The sequence below is a fragment of the Pipistrellus kuhlii genome, unplaced genomic scaffold (genome assembly GCF_014108245.1).
Source record: "Pipistrellus kuhlii isolate mPipKuh1 unplaced genomic scaffold, mPipKuh1.p scaffold_m20_p_123, whole genome shotgun sequence".
Classification (NCBI taxonomy): domain Eukaryota; kingdom Metazoa; phylum Chordata; class Mammalia; order Chiroptera; family Vespertilionidae; genus Pipistrellus; species Pipistrellus kuhlii.
Window position 1 is genome coordinate 285,472 of NW_023425431.1, and position 20,348 is coordinate 305,819.

The 20,348-nt window shown below is 51.1% G+C and overlaps 3 protein-coding genes across 3 annotated transcripts; all 3 read left to right on the forward strand.

The window, feature by feature from the left end:
• Positions 1-2,425: 2,425 nt before the first annotated feature.
• On the forward strand, positions 2,426-5,898 carry LOC118716948 (zinc finger and SCAN domain-containing protein 5B). Its single transcript, XM_036434455.2, has 3 exons — positions 2,426-2,859; positions 3,456-3,638; positions 5,014-5,898. Exons 1-3 carry the CDS (start codon positions 2,461-2,463, stop codon positions 5,896-5,898), a joined length of 1,467 nt encoding a protein of 488 aa, XP_036290348.2. The 5' UTR covers positions 2,426-2,460.
• Positions 5,899-8,927: 3,029 nt separating this feature from the next.
• LOC118716949 (AMMECR1-like protein) lies at positions 8,928-9,785 on the forward strand. Its single transcript, XM_036434456.1, has one exon. It carries the CDS (start codon positions 8,928-8,930, stop codon positions 9,783-9,785), a length of 858 nt encoding a protein of 285 aa, XP_036290349.1.
• Positions 9,786-13,759: 3,974 nt separating this feature from the next.
• Positions 13,760-19,564, forward strand: LOC118716950 (AMMECR1-like protein). The gene is made up of 3 exons (XM_036434457.1): positions 13,760-14,463; positions 16,974-16,997; positions 19,546-19,564. The coding sequence occupies exons 1-3, from the start codon at positions 13,760-13,762 to the stop codon at positions 19,562-19,564; spliced, it is 747 nt and encodes a 248-aa protein (XP_036290350.1).
• Positions 19,565-20,348: the final 784 nt, after the last annotated feature.

Consider the following 20,348-nt stretch of genomic DNA (forward strand, 5'->3'; position numbering starts at 1 on the left):
GAATCCCCAGGGTTTCCTGGCTTCATGCTTTCACACATGTGTTCTCTCCTTTCACACAGGAAACACTAGGGAATCTCCTACACACACATTCACCCCTAGCCTATGGTCTCATCCTCCTGACTCATACTGGGGATGGAGCCTGAAACCTGGGCATGTGCCCTAACCTGGAATTGACTGTGACCTCCTGGTTCAGAGGTTGACTCTGCACCAACTGAGCCATGTCAGCTGCACCAAAAAATCCTCTCTCTCTCTCTCTCTCTCTCTCTCTCTCTCTCTCTCTCTCTATATATATATATATATATATATATATATATATATATATATATATATATATATGTGTGTGTGTGTGTGTGTATAGTTGATTTTTTACAGAGAGGAAGGGAGACAGATAGAGAGCTAGAAACACCAATGAGAGAGAAACACCAACCCAGCTGCCTCCTGCACACCCCCAACTGGGGATGTGCCCGCAACCAATGTACATGCTCTTGACTGGAATCAAACCTGGGACCCTTCAGTCCGCAGACCAGCGCTCTATTCACTGAGCCAAACTGGCTTTGGCCAAACTAGTTTTTAAAAAATATTTAATATTTTAGGCTAACAGCTGTGGGAGTAGGGAGGGGAGGACTGTCTGAAAGAAGGTAAAGGGATTAGAGAAATAATCATATTTGTCTAACGGTGAGGGGATGAGGGGATCAGAGGGTGGGAACTGGATGAATGTGGGCAAAGGGCACGGGTAAGGGGAAGGGAGGCACAGGTAATAGGATCAACAATAAAAACAAAGTTAAAAAAACTTTTTTTTTTTAGTTGAGATAAAATACCAGTCACATGAAATGTAACATCTTAACTATTATTGCAAATAGATTTCTACTGATTTCAGAGAGAAAGGAAGCAGGAGAGAGAGAGAGAAGCTTCCATGAAGAGGGCAGAATTGGATTGGCTGCCTTCTGCATGCCCCACACTGGGGATTGAACCTGGAACCCAGGCATGTGCCCTTGACCAGGAATTCAACCGTGACCTCCTGGTTCATAGGTCGATGCTCAACCACCGAGCCACGCTGGATGGGATTTTATAATTTTTATTTCTTCTTTTAAAATTGATGCTAGGGCCGAAACTGGTTTGGCTCAGTGGTAGAGAGTCGGTCTGCGGACTGAAGGGTCCCGGGTTCGAATCCGGTGAGGGCCATGTACGTTGGTTGCCGGCACATCCCCAGTAGGGGGTGTGCAAGAGGCAGCTGGTCTCATCGACGTTTCTAGCTCTCTGTCTCTCTCACTTCCTCTCTGTAAACATCAATAAAATATATATTAAAATTGATGCTAGGGCGAGAAAAAGGCAGAGGGGAACCAAACCTGGGACCCTCCGCGTCCCCTCCGCACCGAGGCCCAGGCTGGTACCACTGAGCCACACCCTCCAGGGCGGGGCCTACTCATCTGAGGATTTCAAATCCTGTAGACACCACATCTAAGCAGATTTCGAAAAATGGATCAATGCCTAACCAATCACAGGGCGGGGCGGTGACAGGAAGGTCTGCCAGTTGCGTGTATATAAACTGGCGGATTTCAGCTCCTAGCACACAGCTCGCCAGTGCAGGCTGCGGGAGGTGCGATTCGGGTGCTGCAGGTTAGTCCTGCGGAGGAGGTGAGTGGGGCCAGGGCATCCAATACAGGGCCAGACTGGGCATTTGGAAGAGATTGAGGATCGAGGGACCGATGGTCGGAGAGATAGCTGACTGGCTGGCTGGATAGATGGAAGGATGGCAGGATGGATGGATGGATGGATGGATGGATGGATGGAATAATGGATGGATGGATGGATGGATGGATGGATGGATGGATGGAGGTTGGTTTCAGAATGACCCGGTTCTGTGTTTGGAAGTGAGTGAGGACCAATGGATGCATCTTTGGACAGAGAAGGCTGGCTAAATGGGTGGGTGAATGAATGGAAGAGTGCATGGATGGATGGGTGGGTTGATGGGATGGAAGGGTGAATGAATGGATGGATGGATGGATGGTCTCAGAATGACCCAGGTGTGTTCGCTGTGATGTTATTATTGAAGTTGATTTTGGAGCCCAGCGGCTGTGGCTCAGGTGTTGAATGTCAACCCATGAGCCCACAGGTCACTGGATTGTTTCCTGGTCAGGCACATGCCCAGCTCTCAGGCTCCATTCCTATTTGGTGGTGGGAAGGGGGTACAGTTGTCAACTGATTGATGTTTCTCCCTCTCTCTCACCTCTTCATTTCTCTCTCTCAAATCAATAAAATGGAATATTTCTTAAAAAGAGGAATACTATGGGTTCACCTCCGTGGCATTAAATATGGGACCCATATGAGGGGTGTTTCATATTGGGCGGGTCAACACCCCAACTCATCAAATTCTCTCCTCTCTTCCCCCAGGACTGTGTGTCTGTTCCCTTGTCTGTCCCTTTCGCTCTCCCTCAGGAGCTGACTGCAGTCCCATTGGAGATGTTTCCAGTGACGATGGCTACATTCCAGGTGTTCTCAAGTGGTCCTGGGAGCGCACAGGGAAGCCTGGGCTGGGCGCTGCCACCGACAGGATGGCCCCAGGGATGCCTCACGGAGAGACAGTACGAGGACTCCGAGTGGTGGCACAGGCGCTTCAGAGAATTCCAGCCCTCGGAGGGCTCAGACCCCCTCCAGAGCTTGCACACAATTAAGGAGTCTCTCAACCTGTGGATGAGGCCGGACATGCGCTCCACGCAGCAGATCCTGGACCAGCTGGTGCTGGAAAAGTTCATGACCTGCATGCCCCTGGAGCTGCAGGTCCTGGTCAGGGAGAGGAAGGTGCAGAGCTGCGAGGAGCTGGAGGCCTTGCTGAGGAAGAAGGAGAAACCCAGGAAATGGGTGAGTGGGAACTTCAGGATGGGCAGGGCAAGGGAGGCCAGTCAATGTACAGGGTAGTGTTCTTCAGTGTTTTGTTTTTTTTATTGCTTAAACATATTTTTGTTGATTTCAGAATCACTGATTGGCTGCCTCCTGCATGGAGAATCAAGTCCGCAACTGGTGGTATGCCCTGGCCAGGAATCGAACTGTGACCTCCTGGTTCATAGGTAGATACTCAACCACCGAGCTGCTAGATACCCAGGCCACATGAGCATTCCTTAGATGGACATCTTCTGACATGTGATCTCCCATCCCAAAGCACACATTCCTAATGACCTCAGAATAATCCCAGGAGGTAGACTTGTTGGTTCTGCCTCATGGGTGAGAAAACTGAGGCACGGACCAGGTGGAGGGATGGCGCCCGTGCTCTCCAGGGAGCCTGTGGCAATGTTGGGAGACATGTTTGGTTGCCACAATGTGGACAGATGATTGAAAGAATCCCTTTTTTAGAGAGAGAATGGGGAAGGGAGACAGAGGGAAAGTGTGAGTGTGAGGAGGACACAGGCAAGGAGGAGGGTGCCTCCCGGGTCTCATCCTCTTTCATTTCCTCCCCACAGAGGGTGCTCACCATCCAAGGGCGGGAATATCTTCTGGAGAATTCGGAGGAAGACCTGGTGCTGGACTTGTCTATGAAGTCTTCAACCCCCATAAGTGAGGCCAGGGCACATCCTGGGAATGGCCCGGAAGTCCTAGGAGAGCCAGGGAACCATCCAGGACCCAGTGACGTGGCCTGGGGACAGGTGAGTGTGTGATGCCCTGATCTGTGGGGACTGGTGGGAGATGGTTCAAGGGGATGGGGTACCCTTAGCTGCTACAGCATTTGGAATATGGACAGAGGCTAGAAAGGGACCCGGAATGCATCCAGGGAAAGCATTCAAACCACTGGTATTTCTTTCTTTCTTTCTTTTTAAATTTAATATATTTTATTGATATTTTACAGAGAGGAAGGAAGAGAGCTAGAGAACTAGAAACATCAATGAGAGAGAAACATCGACCAGCTGCCTCTTGCACACCTCCTACCGGGGATGTGTGTGCAACCAATGTACATGCCCTTGACCGGAATTGAACCTGGGACCTTTCAGTCCGAAGACTGACGCTCTGCCACTGAGCCAAATCGGTTTCGGCAAACCACGGGTATTTCTGAACCAATGTGGACTGTCAAGAGTGCCTGTCCTCTGTCTTTGGCCCACAGGCCAGTAGAAATCTACTGTTCCTCTGGGCGGTACCAGGGTGAGGAGTGGGGAAAGCTGGGTCCAGAATGGCTTTGCTTCCACACTTGGAGGCAGTCAGCAGTTGAGATGCCCAGGGGAGGTCCGTCTAGAGAATGAAGACTAAACACTGGCCCTCGCCAGTGTTTGCAGTGGTTCCAGCATCAGAGCCAGGACTGTAGGGTTTTGGGTTTGATTCCCAGTCAAGGGTACATACCTGGTCTGCAGGTTTCATTCCCTGTCCAGTTTGAGGGAGTGCAGGAGTCAACCTGTCAAGTGTCTCATCTCTCTCTCTGTCTCTTTCTCTGTCTCTCTGGATTCCGGTCAAGGGCATGTACCTTGGTTGTGGGATAATCCCCAATTGGGGTAAGGGGTGGGGGGAAGGTTGCAGGAGGCAGCAGATCTAAGTCTCTCTCATTGATGTTCCAATTCTCAATTTCTCTCTCTTCTCTCTGTAAAATATCAATTAAATATATTTTAAAAATATATATTTCCTCTAATTCCCTTTTAATGTGCATGAACTTTGTGCACTGGGACACAAGTTGATCAATGTTGCTGTCTCACATCAGCGTCCCTCTCTCTCTCTCTCTCTCTCTCTCTCTCTATCTCCCTCTTTCCCTCTTCCCCTCTCCCTCACTCCCTCCCTACTTCTCTCTGGGCACCTATCTTCCTTGCTCTCTAAAAACCAATGGGAAAGATATCCTGGGGTGAGGGTGAACAACAACAACAAAAAGAGTAAGGAGTAGGTAGGATGCATGGGCTTGACATACAGGTGTGATGAGTGAACATAAGGACAAAGAGGGGGATATCCCTGTGAGATTGTACTGTGAGTGTGAGTGTGAGGAGCACACAGGCAAGGAGGCGGCTTTCCTCCGGGGTCTCATCCCATTTCATTTCCTCCCCACAGAGGATGGTCGCCGTCGAAGAGCAGGAGTACTCGGACGAGGAAGTCTGGGACACACCTCTCGTGATTGACTTGTCCGCGAGGTCCCCAACCCCCATCAGTGAGGCGGGGGAACATCCTGACAACAGCCCTGAGGAATATCCCACCCACGTCCCAGAGGTCTTGAATCGGCGTCAGAAGAGAGGAGGTCCTCGGACCCCAAGAGCTGCTCCCAAGAGAAAAAGGGGAAACACTCCCACCGTCCAAGCGGAGCCTCAGGAACCAGCTGTGACATTGGACCGAGGACAAGTCGTAGGACAGCACAGGTCCGATTCAGTTGGTGACCAGTTGACCGTGCAGCCAACCGGCCACCCTGTCCGCAAAGAACCCAGGAGACAGATCCCGTACGAGTGTGAGGACTGCAGCAAGAGGTTCAGCTACAAATCCCAGTTTGACCTTCACCGGAGGACGCACACGGGAGAGCGGCCCTTCCCGTGCCCCTCCTGCGTCAGGAGGTTCATCCAGGCCTCGGACCTGAAGGTGCACCAGCGCATCCACACGGGCCAGAAGCCATTCGGCTGCGCGGTCTGTGGGAAGCGGTTCACCCACGCGTCCACGCTGCGCGGCCACCTGCGGGTCCACACCCGGGAGAGGCCGTTCCAGTGCGGCGACTGCAACAAGCGCTTCAGCCACCGGGGCAACCTCAACGTCCACCTGCGCACCCACTCGGGCGTGAGGCCCTACCGGTGCCCCCGGTGCGACGGCGCCTTCCGCCAGCTGGGCACGTTCCAGCGACACCAGAGGACCTGCCACGGAGCGCTCCAAGGGCGCCGGGACCCCGCTGACCCGGAAGTTCAGCCACGGGTCCTCTTTGAGGCAGAGATGGTCCATGAGCACGTAGACACTTAGGGGGTGCTGTGAATTCGGATCGGAGTCCTCCAATGATGACTCTTGTTCCCTGTTGGCCCCATATGCTGTGTAAGTCTTGCTGGTTGTTTGAATAAATATGTTGAATAAATATGTCTCATGTCTGCTGTTGTCCTTTATTTCCTTGTAAAGTAGGGAATGGAACCTGGGACCTTTCAGTCTACTGGCCAATGCTGTATCCACGGAGCCAACCCGCCAGGGCCACAGCTTGTTTTAGTTGTGTGTGTGTGTGTGTGTGTGTGTGTGTTATGAATTATCCCTTTATGTATCACTCACATTTCACGGAGCATCACGTTGAGAGAAATGTAAATGGATTAAATGCTCCAATCAAGGGTGGAATCTAGTGAACAAAATAAACTGATGAACAAGATGGGTCCAGGGGCCTGGATGCTTGGAACAGACTGACAGGGGCAAGGGGGGTGGAAGGAAGAGGAGGAAAGAGATGAACCAAAGGATTGCTGTACATATGGCACACCCCATGGTCACAGACAGCCGTGTGGGAAGGCCTGGGGTGGGGCAGGGGTTCGAGGAGGGGGAAAAGAGGGGGACATCGGTAACACTGTCCACAATCCTACATAAGAAAAGCCTAATATGCTAAGTGCCCAGTCATCTGGTCGGCCGTTCAGCCAATCAAAGCTTAATATGCTGATGATATGCTAAGGCCACTCAACTTGTCCCTATGATGTGCACTGACCACCAGGGGGCATTCTCTCCAACCTGTAGATAAACTTGCTGGCCTGCACCCTCTTACAATCCAGGACCCCTTGGGTGGATGTTGGAGGGCCGGTTTGGGCTGGATCCAGCAAGGCCAGGCAGATGAACCCCTCCTGTTCATGAATTCCTGCACCGGGCCTCTAGTGAATAAATAAAAAGATACAGGGTGATTGAATGGGTCAGAAGACAAGACCCGCGCACATGCTGTCTGCAAGGGACTCCCCTCAGCTTGGAAGACACATAGACAGAAAGGAAAGGGGTGGGAAGGAGATGTCATGCAAATAAGGGTAGAATCAAAAAGCTCGGTTAGCAAAGCTCCTGTTAGATGAAAGACTGTAACCCAAAGGGTGTGAAAGAGGCAAAGCAGGCCGAAACTGGTTTGGTTCAGTGAATAGAGCGGCAGCTTGTGGACTTCAGGGTTCCGAGTTTGATTCCGGTCTAGGGGGCAAGGAGCCTGCTACCTGGACATGTGCCCTGACCTGGAATTGAGCTATGACCTCCTAGTTCTTAGGCTAACGTTCAACCACTGAGCCATTCTGGTTGGACCAAACAAGCTTTTTAAAAAAATATTTATTATATTAGGCTATCAGGTGTGGGAGTAGGGAGGGAAGGACTGTCCGAAAGAAAATAAAAGGATTAGAGAAATAATTCATATGCAGAGCGCAGGAGAACAGCCCTGAGGTGAGGGCCTGAGGGCAGGGAGGATGGGAACTGGGTGGAGATGGGCAAAGGTCAGGGTTGAGGAGGTGAGAACGGCTGTCGTAGCGTCAACAATAAAGTGAGAAGACGTTGTGTATTGAGATAAAATACCAGCCACATAAAATTTACCATCTTAACTGTTAGATTTAACTTAGATTTCTTTTTTTTCTTAATTAGCCATTTGCTTTATTTTATTTTTTTAATATATTTTATTGATTTTTTACTGAGAGGAAAGGAGAGGGATAGGGTTAGAAAGATTGATCAGCTGCCTCCTGCACAACTCCTACTGGGATGTACCCGCAACCAAGGTGCATGCCCTTGACCGGAATGGAACCTGGGACCTTTCAGTCCACAGGCCGACACTCTATCCACGGGGCCAAACCGCTTAGGGCCTTAAATAGATTTCTACTGATTTCAGCGAGGAAGGGAGAGGGAGAGATAGAAGCATCAATGATGAGAGAGAACCATTGATCCGCTGCCTCCCTCTCCACACACTGGGGACTGAACCTGAAACCCAGGCGTGTGCCCTTGACCAATGCTCAACCACGGAGCCACGCTGGCTGGGATTTTATATTTTTTATTTATTCTTTTTGAATTGATGCTAGGGAGAGAAAAAGATAGAGAGGAACCGAACCTGTGGCCCTCCCTGACCCCTCGACTCCCAGGCCCTCGCCGGAACCACTGAGCCACAGCCGCCAGGGCCGGGCCTATATGTCTGGGGTCCTTCAAACGCTGCAGACAGGTTAGGAGGAGCTCAGAGGCCCACATCCCATGAGGCCGCGGGGTGTTTCTCTCCCGGAAACCCCATCTAAACAGATTATGAGAAAGGGATCAGTGCCTGTTCTGTAACCAGTCTCAGGGCGGGACCAGAACAGGAAGTGATGCCAGGAGCATGTATATGAACAGGTCGGTTTCAGCTCTGGGCACAGAGCTCGCCAGTGCAGGCTGCAGGAGGTTCGGGTCTGGGCGCTGCGGATGCGGTGAGTGGGGCGAGAGCATACATGGTGGGGCATTTGGAAATGAGTGAGGGCCGATTGACCGTCGGAAGGGTGGTTGGATGGATGGATGGATGGGTGGGTGGGTGGATTAGTGCATGGATGGGAGGATGGATGGGGGGATGGATGATTAGATGAGTGGATGGATGGGAGGATGGATGGGGGATGGTTGATTGGATGAGTGAATGGAGGGGATGATGGATGAGTGGATGGATGGGAGGATGGATGGGGGGATGGTTGATTGGATGAGTGGATGGATGGGAGGATGGATAGGTAGGTGGATGGATGGAGGTTGGTCTCAGAATGACCCAGGTGTGTGGGCTGTGCATCATTTCTGAGATCCTGTGAAAACCAAGGGTCTCCCCAAACCTCCTTCACACGCACGGTGTGATTTCTATTCAAAACCAGAACATTGCAGTCTAGGCGACTATTGGCATTTTTTACCGGATTCATCTTTATTTCATTTAATTTTAGGGTGGGATGCTGTCCTATGCACCTTAGGGCGCCTTGCCGTGCCTCCCATCCCCCCAGCCCCATCACTCCGTTCTCCGTGTCTGGCAGTGAGTGTGGTCGTTTATTCTGTTCTTTAGATTCCTCGTCGAGATGGATGGCAGCAATGGTGGGGAGAACGTGTCAGACTTAACCCCGGAATCTGGAACCCCTCCCCCCACAGGAATGAATCCCGCCTCCGGAGCTCTGCGTCCTCTTCCCGGACCCAACGGAGCCGCCAGCGCCACCAAGAGTCCGGTGGTGACCCCGGAGATGTGCTGCTACTGCTTCGACGTCCTCTACTGTCACCTCCGTGGCTTCCCTCAGCCACCGCGTCCCGGATTCACCAACGACCCCTTCCCGCTCTTTGTGACATGGGAGGCGGGGCGAGATCAGCAGCTTCGCGGCTGCATGGGCACCTTCTCAGCCCTGAGCCTCCACTCGGGACTCAGGGGGTACGCGCTCATCAGCGCCCTTAGGGACAGCCGGTTCCCCCCGCTGACCCCGCGGGAGCTGCCTACACTCTCCTGCTCTGTCTCCCTCCTCACTGACTTTGAGGAAGCCCGCGATTACCTGGACTGGGAGGTGGGCGTCCACGGGATTCTAATTGAGTTCGTCGATGAGAAGGGTGTCCAAGGCACAGCCACGTATCTGCCGGAGGTTGCCGAGGGGCAAGGCTGGGACCACGTCCAGACAATAGACTCCCTGCTCAGGAAAGGCGGCTTCGAGGGTCCCATTACCAGCGAATTCCGAGAAACCCTCAGACTCACCAGGTACCGCAGCGAGAAGGTGACGGTCCGTTATGCGGAGTATGTCGCGTCTGTCTCGCCCCGCCCCTCTGCAATCATGACTCTTGATTCCCGGCAACATGACCAGAGCCACGCTCCCAAGGCCACCCATGGCTGTGATATCATTGAAGCGCTCGCCTCCTCTTACCGGTCCAGTGACTTCCATTACTGCACCATTCTCTAACCCTAGCTCCCGTTGCCACGTCTGCCAACAGGCTAGCCAGTTGGCTCCACGGTGTTTGATGCGCTGACTAAATTGGACACAGGTTTTGACCCATTTTCAGAAGAGAAGAGGTTCTTGACATCCAAGAGGTGCCCCCAAGAGAAAAAGGGGGAGCAGTCCAACCCCCCAAGAGGAGCCTCAAGAAGCAGCCATGCCATCGGATCCAGGACAAGCTGTAGGACAGCACGGGTCCGATTCAGTCGGTGCATCAAACGCAGTGGAGCCAGCTCGTCACCCCGTCAGCAAAGAACCCGGGAGACAGATCCCGTAGGAGTGTGAGGACTGCAGCAGGAGGTTCAGGGACAAATCCCAGTTTGACCTTCACCGGAGGACACACACGGGAGAGAGGCCCTTCCGGTGGCACCCCCCGCCCCCCAGAGGTTCATTCAGGCCTCTGGTGTAGAAATGGACACTTAGGGGGGTACTGTGAATTAGGATGGGGGTCCTCTGATGATGACTCATGTTTTCCATTGGGCCCTATGCTATGTCAGTCTTGCTGTTTTTTTTCAATAAATATTGCAGGATGCTACCCTCCTGTCTGCTGTTGTCCGTTATTTCCTTGTAAAATAGGGGGGTCCCAAGAGAGTGGCCAGATTGCCTACGCAGTGTTTCCCAAAGTGTGGTACGCATACCCCCAGGGGTACGGGAAGAGTTTGGTGGGGGTACGCGTTGCACCGTAGTTTGGTGGGGATATGCACTGCACCGTGCTTAGCTGCTCCTAATTCTACGTTCTCATGAGTACGAGAGGTACTCAGCGTTACGAAAATTATAGAAGGGGTACACATATGTCAAAAGTTTGGGAAACACTTGTCTACAGTATACCCAATGCAAAGTGGATGTCAGATACAACCCATTTTTTCCCTAAAAAAAAAAATGTATATATATAATTTTTTATTGATTTCAGAGAAGAAAGACAGAAGAGAGAGATGGACACATCAATGGTGAGAGAGAATCTTTTATCAGCTGCCTCCTGTATTTCCATAGTGAGGCTGGGAGGCCATAATTGGGAAGGTGCCCTTATATGAATTGAACCTGGAACCTTTCAGTCTGCTGACTAAGGCTGTATCCACTGAGTCAAACCAGCCAGGTCCACAGCATGTTTTAGACGTGTGTGTTCTGAATTATCCCTTGATGTGACTTTCACATTTCACTGAGCATCATGTTGAGAGAAATGTAAATGGATTAAATGCTCCAATCAAGGGTGGAATCTAATGAACAAAATAAACTGTTGAACAAGATGGGTCCAGGAGCCTGGATGCTTGCAACAGACTGACAGGGGTGAGGGGGGTGGAAGGAGGAGGAGGAAAGAGATGAACCAAAGGATTGCTGTGCATATGGCATAGCTCATGGTCACAGACAGCCATGTGGGAAGGCCTGGGGTGGGGCAGGGGTGCAAGGAGGGGGAAAGTGGGGGACATCGGTAACACTGTCCACAATCCTACATAATAAAAGCCTAATATGCTAAGTGCCCAGTCATCTGGTCGGCCGTTCAGCCAATCAAAGCTTAATATGCTGATGATATGCTAAGGCCACTCAACTTGTCCCTATGATGTGCACTGACCACCAGGGGGCATTCTCTCCAACCTGTAGATAAACTTGCTGGCCTGCACCCTCTTACAATCCAGGACCCCTTGGGTGGATGTTGGAGGGCCGGTTTGGGCTGGATGCAGCAAGGCCAGGCAGATGGACCCCTCCTGTGCATGAATTCCTGCACCAGGCCTCTAGTGAATAAATAAAAAGATACAGGGTGATTGAATGGGTCAGAAGACAAGACCCGCGCACATGCTGTCTGCAAGGGACTCCCCTCAGCTTGGAAGACACATAGACAGAAAGGAAAGGGGTGGGAAGGAGATGTCATGCAAATAAGGGTAGAATCAAAAAGCTGGGTTAACAAAGCTCCTGTTAGATGAAAGACTGTAACCCAAAGGGTGTGAAAGAGGCAAAGAAGGCCGAAACTGGTTTGGTTCAGTGAATAGAGCGGCAGCTTGTTGACTTAAGGGTTCCGAGTTTGATTCCGATCTAGGGCATGACCTTGGTGGCGGGCACGCCCCCAACACAGGGCAAGGAGCCTGCTACCTGGACATGTGCCCTGACCTGGAATTGAGCTATGACCTCCTAGTTCTTAGGCTAACGTTCAACCACTGAGCCATTCTGGTTGGACCAAACAAGCTTTTTTAAAAAATATTTATTATATTAGGCTATCAGGTGTGGGAGTAGGGAGGGAAGGACTGTCTGAAAGAAAGTAAAAGGATTAGAGAAATAATTCATATGCAGAGCGCAGGAGAACAGCCCTGAGGGCAGGGAGGATGGGAACTGGGTGGAGATGGGCAAAGGTCAGGGTCCAGGAGGTGAGAACGGCTGTCGTAGCATCAACAATAAAGTGAGAAGACTTTGTGTATTGAGATAAAATACCAGCCACATAAAATTTACCATCTTAACTGTTAGATTTAACTTAGATTTCTTTTTTTCTTAATTAGCCATTTGCTTTATTTTATTTATTTATTTTTAATATATTTTATTGATTTTTTACTGAGAGGAAAGGAGAGGGATAGGGTTAGAAAGATTGATCAGCTGCCTCCTGCACAACTCCTATTGGGATGTACCCGCAACCAAGGTGCATGCCCTTGACCGGAATGGAACCTGGGACCTTTCAGTCCACAGGCCGACACTCTATCCACGGAGCCAAACCGCTTAGGGCCTTAAATAGATTTCTACTGATTTCAGCGATGAAGGGAGAGGGAGAGATAGAAGCATCAATGATGAGAGAGAACCATTGATCGGCTGCCTCCCTCTCCACACACTGGGGATTGAACCTGAAATCCAGGCGTGTGCCCTTGACCAATGCTCAACCACGGAGCCACTCTGGCTGGGACTTTATAATTTTTATTTATTCTTTTTGGATTGATGCTTGGGAGAGAAAAAGATAGAGAGGAACCGAACCTGTGGCCCTCCCTGACCCCTCGACTCCCAGGCCCTCGCCGGAACCACTGAGCCACAGCCGCCAGGGCCGGGCCTATATGTCTGGGGTCCTTCAAACGCTGCAGACAGGGGCGGAGGAGCTCAGAGGCCCACATCCCATGAGGCCGCGGGGTGTTTCTCTCCCGGAAATCCCATCTATACAGATTATGAGAAATGGATCAGTGCCTGGTCTCTTCTAACCAATCTCAGGGCGGGACCAGAACAGGAAGTGATGCCAGGAGCGTGTATATAAACAGGCCGGTTTCAGCTCTGGACACAGAGCTCGCCAGTGCAGGCTACAGGAGGTTCGGGTCTGGGCGCTGCGGATGCGGTGAGTGGGGCGAGAGCATCCTTGGTGGGGCATTTGGAAGTGAGTGAGGGCGGATGGACGGTCGGAAAAGTGGTTGGATGAATGGATGGATGGATGGATGGATGGATGGATGGATGGGTGGGTGGATGGATGGATGGATGGATGATTGGATGAGTGAATGGAGGGGATGATGGATAAGTGGTGGATGAGTGGATGGATGGGAGGATGGATGGGGGGATGGATGATTAGATGAGTGGATGAATGGGTGGAAGGATGGATGAGTGGATGGATGGGGGGATGGTTGATTGGATGAGTGGATGGATGGGAAGATGGATAGGTAGGTGGATGGATGGAGGTTGGTCTCAGAATGACCCAGGTGTGTGGGCTGTGCATCATTTCTGAGATCCTGTGAAAACCAAGGGTCTCCCCAAACCTCCTTCACACGCACGGTGTGATTTCTATTCAAAACCAGAACATTGCAGTCTAGGCGACTATTGGCATTTTTTACCGGATTCATCTTTATTTCATTTAATTTTAGGGTGGGATGCTGTCCTATGCACCTTAGGGCGCCTTGCCGTGCCTCCCATCCCCCCAGCCCCATCACTCCGTTCTCCGTGTCTGGCAGTGAGTGTGGTCGTTTATTCTGTTCTTTAGATTCCTCGTCGAGATGGATGGCAGCAATGGTGGGGAGAACGTGTCAGACTTAACCCCGGAATCTGGAACCCCTCCCCCCACAGGAATGAATCCCGCCTCGGGAGCTCTGCGTCCTCTTCCCGGACCCAACGGAGCCGCCAGCGCCACCGAGAGTCCGGTGGTGACCCCGGAGATGTGCTGCTACTGCTTCGACGTCCTCTACTGTCACCTCCATGGCTTCCCTCAGCCACCGCGTCCCGGATTCACCAACGACCCCTTCCCGCTCTTTGTGACATGGGAGGCGGGGCGAGATCAGCAGCTTCGCGGCTGCATGGGCACCTTCTCAGCCCTGAGCCTCCACTCTGGACTCAGGGGGTACGCGCTCATCAGCGCCCTTAGGGACAGCCGGTTCCCCCCGCTGACCCCGCGGGAGCTGCCTACACTCTCCTGCTCCGTCTCCCTCCTCACTGACTTTGAGGAAGCCCGCAATTACCTGGACTGGGAGGTGGGCGTCCACGGGATTCTAATTGAGTTCGTCGATGAGAAGGGTGTCCAAGGCACAGCCACGTATCTGCCGGAGGTTGCCGAGGGGCAAGGCTGGGACCACGTCCAGACAATAGACTCCCTGCTCAGGAAAGGCGGCTTTGAGGGTCCCATTACCAGCGAATTCCGAGAAAGCCTCAGACTCACCAGGTACCGCAGCGAGAAGGTGACGGTCCGTTATGCGGAGTACGTCGCGTCTGTCTCGCCCCGCCCCTCTGCAATCATGACTCTTGACTCCCGGCAACATGACCAGAGCCACGCTCCCAAGGCCACCCATGGCTGTGATATCATTGAAGCGCTCGCCTCCTCTTACCGGTCCAGTGACTTCCATTACTGCACCATTCTCTAACCCTAGCTCCCGTTGCCACGTCTGCCAACAGGCTAGCCAGCTGGCTCCACGGTGTTTGATGCGCTGACTAAATTGGACACAGGTTTTGACCCATTTTCGGAAGAGAAGAGGTTCTTGACATCCAAGAGGTGCCCCCAAGAGAAAAAGGGGGAGCAGTCCAACCCCCCAAGAGGAGCCTCAAGAAGCAGCCATGCCATCGGATCCAGGACAAGCTGTAGGACAGCACGGGTCCAATTCAGTCGGTGCATCAAACGCAGTGGAGCCAGCTGGTCACCCCATCAGCAAAGAACCCGGGAGACAGATCCCGTAAATGTGTGAGGACTGCAGCAGGAGGTTCAGGGACAAATCCCAGTTTGACCTTCACCGGAGGACACACACGGGAGAGAGGCCCTTCCGGTGCCCCCCGCCCCCCCCCCCCGAGGTTCATTCAGGCCTCTGGTGTAGAAATGGACACTTAGGGGGGTACTGTGAATTAGGATGGGGGTCCTCTGATGATGACTCATGTTTTCCATTGGGCCCTATGCTATGTCAGTCTTGCTGTTTTTTTCAATAAATATTGCAGGATGCTACCCTCCTGTCTGCTGTTGTCCGTTATTTCCTTGTAAAATAGGGGGGTCCCAGGAGAGTGGCCAGATTGCCTATGCAGTGTTTCCCAAAGTGTGGTACGCATACCCCCAGGGGTACGGGAAGAGTTTGGTGGGGGTACGCGTTGCACCATAGTTTGGTGGGGATATGCACTGCACCGTGCTTAGCTGCTCCTAATTCTACGTTCTCATGAGTACGAGGGGTACTCAGCATTACAAAAATTATAGAAGGGGTACACATATTTCAAAAGTTTGGGAAACACTGGTCTACAGTATACCCAATGCAAAGTGGATGTCAGATACAACCCATTTTTTCCCTAAAATATATATATATATATATATATATATATATATATATATATATATATATATAATTTTTTATTGATTTCAGAGAAGAAAGAAGAGAGAGATGGACACATCAGTGGTGAGAGAGAATCTTTTATCAGCTGCCTCCTGTATTTCCATAGTGAGGCTGGGAGGCCATAATTGGGAAGGTGCCCTTATATGAATTGAACCTGGAACCTTTCAGTCTGCTGACCAAGGCTGTATCCACTGAGTCAAACCAGCCAGGTCCACAGCATGTTTTAGACGTGTGTGTTCTGAATTATCCCTTTATGTGTCACTCACATTTCACGGAGCATCATGTTGAGAGAAATGTAAATGGATTAAATGCTCCAATCAAGGGTGGAATCTAATGAACAAAATAAACTGTTGAACAAGATGGGTCCAGGAGCCTGGATGCTTGCAACAGACTGACAGGGGTGAGGGGGGTGGAAGGAGGAGGAGGAAAGAGATGAACCAAAGGATTGCTGTGCATATGGCATAGCTCATGGTCACAGACAGCCGTGTGGGAAGGCCTGGGGTGGGGCAGGGGTGCAAGGAGGGGTAAAGTGGAGGACATCAGTAACACTGTCCACGATCCTATATAATAAAAGCCTAATATGCTAAGTGCCCAGTCATCTGGTCCCCAATTCAGCCAATCAAAGCTTAATATGCTGACGATATGCTAAGGCCACTCAACTTCTCACTGTGATGTGCACTGACCACCAGAGGGCATTCGCTCTGACCTGTAGGTTGGCCTCATAGGGACTGAGCAAGACAGGCTAGACTCCCCCTGGACCTCTCTCAACATCCCTGCCAGCGGGCCAACCTCCTGAGTCCCTCCCCATCCCTGATCATGCCCTAGTGGGGTCCCTTGACCTGGCCTGCACCCTCTTGCAATCTGGGATTTCTTGGGGGATGTTGGAGGGCCGGTTTAGGCTGGATCCAGCAGGCCAGGCAGATGGACCCCACCCTTGCATGAATTCCCCAAGTAGTTTAGAACATACATATTTGTTCCAGAGAGGAAGGCAGAGGGAAAGGGAAACATGGAGGATGAGAGAGAATCATGGATCATGTGCCTCCTGCACACCCCACCCTGGGGATAGAGCCTGCTACCTGGGCATGTGCCTTCAGCAGAGGTTGATCTGTGACCTCCTGGTTTGTAGGTTGATGCCAACCACTGAGCCACGCCAGATGGACAGAACTAGTTTTTAAAAAAATATTTAATAAGTTAGGCTAACACCCATGTGAGTAGGAAGGGAAGACTGTCCGAAAGGAGGTAAAGGGATTAGACAAAGAATCCATATGCAGAGCGCATGGGCACAGCCCTGAGGTGACCAACACGGATTCAAATTTACCAATCACATCCCCATTGCTGGTGTTTTTTGTTTTTTTTTATTACGATTTTTGAAAGTCAGGGATACAGAGAGAGAGAAGAGAGAAATGTGTAGTTCCAAAGAGCATTGCATTCACTGGTTAACTCTTTTTTTATTAAAAAAAAAATTTTTTTTTACTTCAGAGAGGGAGAGGGAAAGAACATCAAGGATGAGAGAGAATCATGGATCAGCTGTCTCCTGCATGCCTCTCCACTGGGGAACAACATTGAAAACTGGTCATGTGCTCTAACCCAGAACAGAGCTGTGACCTCCTGGTTCGTAGGTTGACGTTCAACCACTGAGTCACTTCGGCTGGACTAGTTTTTAAAATTTTTTTTAATATATTAGGCTATGAGCTGTGGGAGCAGGGAGGGGAGGACTGTCTGAAGGAAGGTAAAGGAATTAGAGAAATAATCATATTTGTCTAACGGTGAGGGGATGAGGGGATCAGAGGGTGGGAACTGTCGAAAAGAAGGTAAAGGGATTAGAGAAATAATTCGTTTGCGGAGCGCAGGAGCACAGCCCTGAGGTGAGGGCCTGAGGGCAGGGAGGATGGGAACTGAGTGGAGATGGGCTAAGGGCAGGGATAGAGGAGGTGAGAATGTCTTAGTGTCAACAATAAAAATAAAGTGAGAAGACATTCTTTATTGAGATAAAATACCAGTCACATGAAATTTACTATCTAAACTATTAAATAGATTTAACTTAGATTCTTTTTTTAAAATTAGCCATTTGATTTATTTTTAAAATATATTTTATTGATTTTATTTTTATAGAGAGGAATGGAGAGGGATAGAGAGTTAGAAACTTCAATCAGCTGCCTCCTGCACAACTCCTACTAGGGATGTGCCCACAACCAAGGTACATGCCCTTGACAAGAATCGAACCTGGGATCCTTCAGTCCACAGGCCGACACTCTATCCACTTAGCCAAACTGGTTAGGGCTTTAAATAGATTTCTATTGATTTCAGAGAGGAAGAGAGAAATAGAAGCATCAATGATGAGAGAGAACCATTGATCGGTTGCCTTCTGCATGCTCCATACTGGGGATTGAACCTGAAACACAGGCCAATGCCCTTGATCCAGAATCATAGACCTCTTGGTTCATAGGTCGATGCTCAACTACTTAGCCACGCTGGCTGGGCGTTTTTATTTATTCTTTTTAAATTAATTCTAGGGAGAGAAAAAGATAGAGAGGAACCGAACCTGGGGCCCTCCGCGACCCCTCGGCTCCAGGCCCTCGCTGGAACCACTGAGCCACAGCCGCCAGGGCCAGGTCTACGTGTCTGGGGTCCTTCAAACGCTGCAGACATGTGCGGAGGAGCTCAGAGGCCCACACGCCCCTGAGGCCGCGGGGTGTTTCTCTCCTGGAAACCCCATCTAAACAGATTATGAGAAAGGGATCAGTGCCTGGTCTCTAACCAATCTCAGGGCGGGGCTTAAACAGGAAGTGATGCCAGGAGCGTGTATATAAACAGGGGGGTTTCAGCTCTCAGCACAGAGCTGGCCAGTGCAGGCTGCAGGAGGTGCGGCTCGAGCGCTGCGGAGGCGGTGAGTGGGGCGAGGGTATCAGAGGCTGGGCGTTTGTAAGTCAATGAGGACCGATGGACGGACGAAAGGATGAATGAGTGGATGGCTGGGTGGCTGGCTGGGTGGGTGGATGGATGGATGGATGGATGGATGCGTGGATGGGTGGATGGGTGGATGGATGGATGCATGGATGCGTGGATGCGTGGATGGGTGGATGGGTGGGTGGATGAGTGGATGGGTGGGTGGATGGATATTTGTCTTAGAATGACCCACGTGTGTGCGCTGTGCATCATTTCTGAGATCCTGTGAAAACCAGGTATTTCCCCAGCACTCGCTTTCACACATGAGGCGTGGTTTCTATTCAAAACCAAGCTGTGCAGTCTAGGACACTGTTAGCTTTTTTTGACCAGATTCATCTTTATTTTGGGGGTGAGGTGTGGGTGCTGTCCTGTGCACCTTAGGGAGCCTTGCAGTGCCTCCCCTCCCCCCAGGCCCGGTTGGGACAGGCATCAGTCCGTTCTCCGTGTCTGGGAGTGAGTTTGGTGTTTTAGTTTGTTCTTTAGATCCCACGTGGAAGGAAAATCTAGTGGTAACTTGTCCTTCTCTGACTGGGGTGTTTCTCGCAGCCTAAGACTCTTTGAGGCTCACCCCAGCTTTGGCCAATGGAAGGGTCTCATCCATTTTTATGTCCGAGTAACGTTCCCCTGTGTACAGGCACCCGCTCTGCTGGGTCCCTAGGTCTCATTCATGGGTGTGTTGGGTGATGCCATATCGTGGAGCTGGTTTTGTGTGTCTCTGTGACTCCATCCATGGCTGTCTCTGTGGGTGGTGGTGGTTTTTTGTCCGTTTGTCCATGGCTTCCTTAACGTGAAAGGAGCCCACACTTTCTAGAAATGACTTGACATATTCCTGCCTCCTCCCTGATTTCCAGGGGCAGGAAACCTCTGAAATCCCATGGTTTCCTGGCTTCATGCTTTCACACATGTGTTCTTACCTTCCAAACAAGAAACTCTAGGGAACCTCCTACACACACACACACACACACACACACACACACTCACCCCTAACCTATGATCTCATCCTCCTGACTCTCCAGCGACCTTGCCCTGACCTTCAGGTGGACCCCCTCCCTGTGAGGAAAGGATGGCTGGGGGCCCTGTGTTCATAGCTGCTGCCCTTGAGAGAAACTTGGTCTCTGAGAATCCTGGGAAGTGGCTCTTCCCTCTGGAAGGTCCCTTAGGGCCTGTGACAATTCCTCCTCTTTGTTGGTTAATCCTCACCGAGGATGCTTTTCCATTGAATTTTAGAGAGAGTGCAAGGGAGAGCCAGACACACACACAGAGAGAGAAGGATTGGATGTGGGAGAGACATCCATTGGTTGCCTGGTGCACCCACCCTATGCAAGGCTGGGAATTTAGCCAGCACCTGAGGGATGAGTCCTTGACATGGATCCTTCCGTCCTTGGGCCAACGCTCTATCCACTAAGCCAATCAAACTACGGTGAATGTTTCTCATATAAAATCTTGTTACCTCCAAATTTCCAAGAGCAAATCGCATTTTCTGGGGTGGGATTATGTAGGTGTGACCAGTTCCTCATTCTTGCGAATTAAACTCATTAAACAAAACTTAAGGACTGGCTGAGCAGCCCAGTTGGTTAGAGCGCCCAATCAGGACACTTACATGAATCAACCTGGACACACAAATTTCTCTCTCACTCTCTTCGTATGCTTGGCGAAGACCATGCACGAACCAACTGAGCCACCTGGCTAGGCCCCTGCATCTTGTCTGGAGAAGCTACAGACACTGACTTCTTTATTGAAGTAGATTTTGGAGCCCAGCGGCTGTGGCTCCGGTGTTGAGTGTCGACCCATGAGCCCACAGGTCACTGGATGGTTTTCTGGTCAGGCACACGCCCAGCTT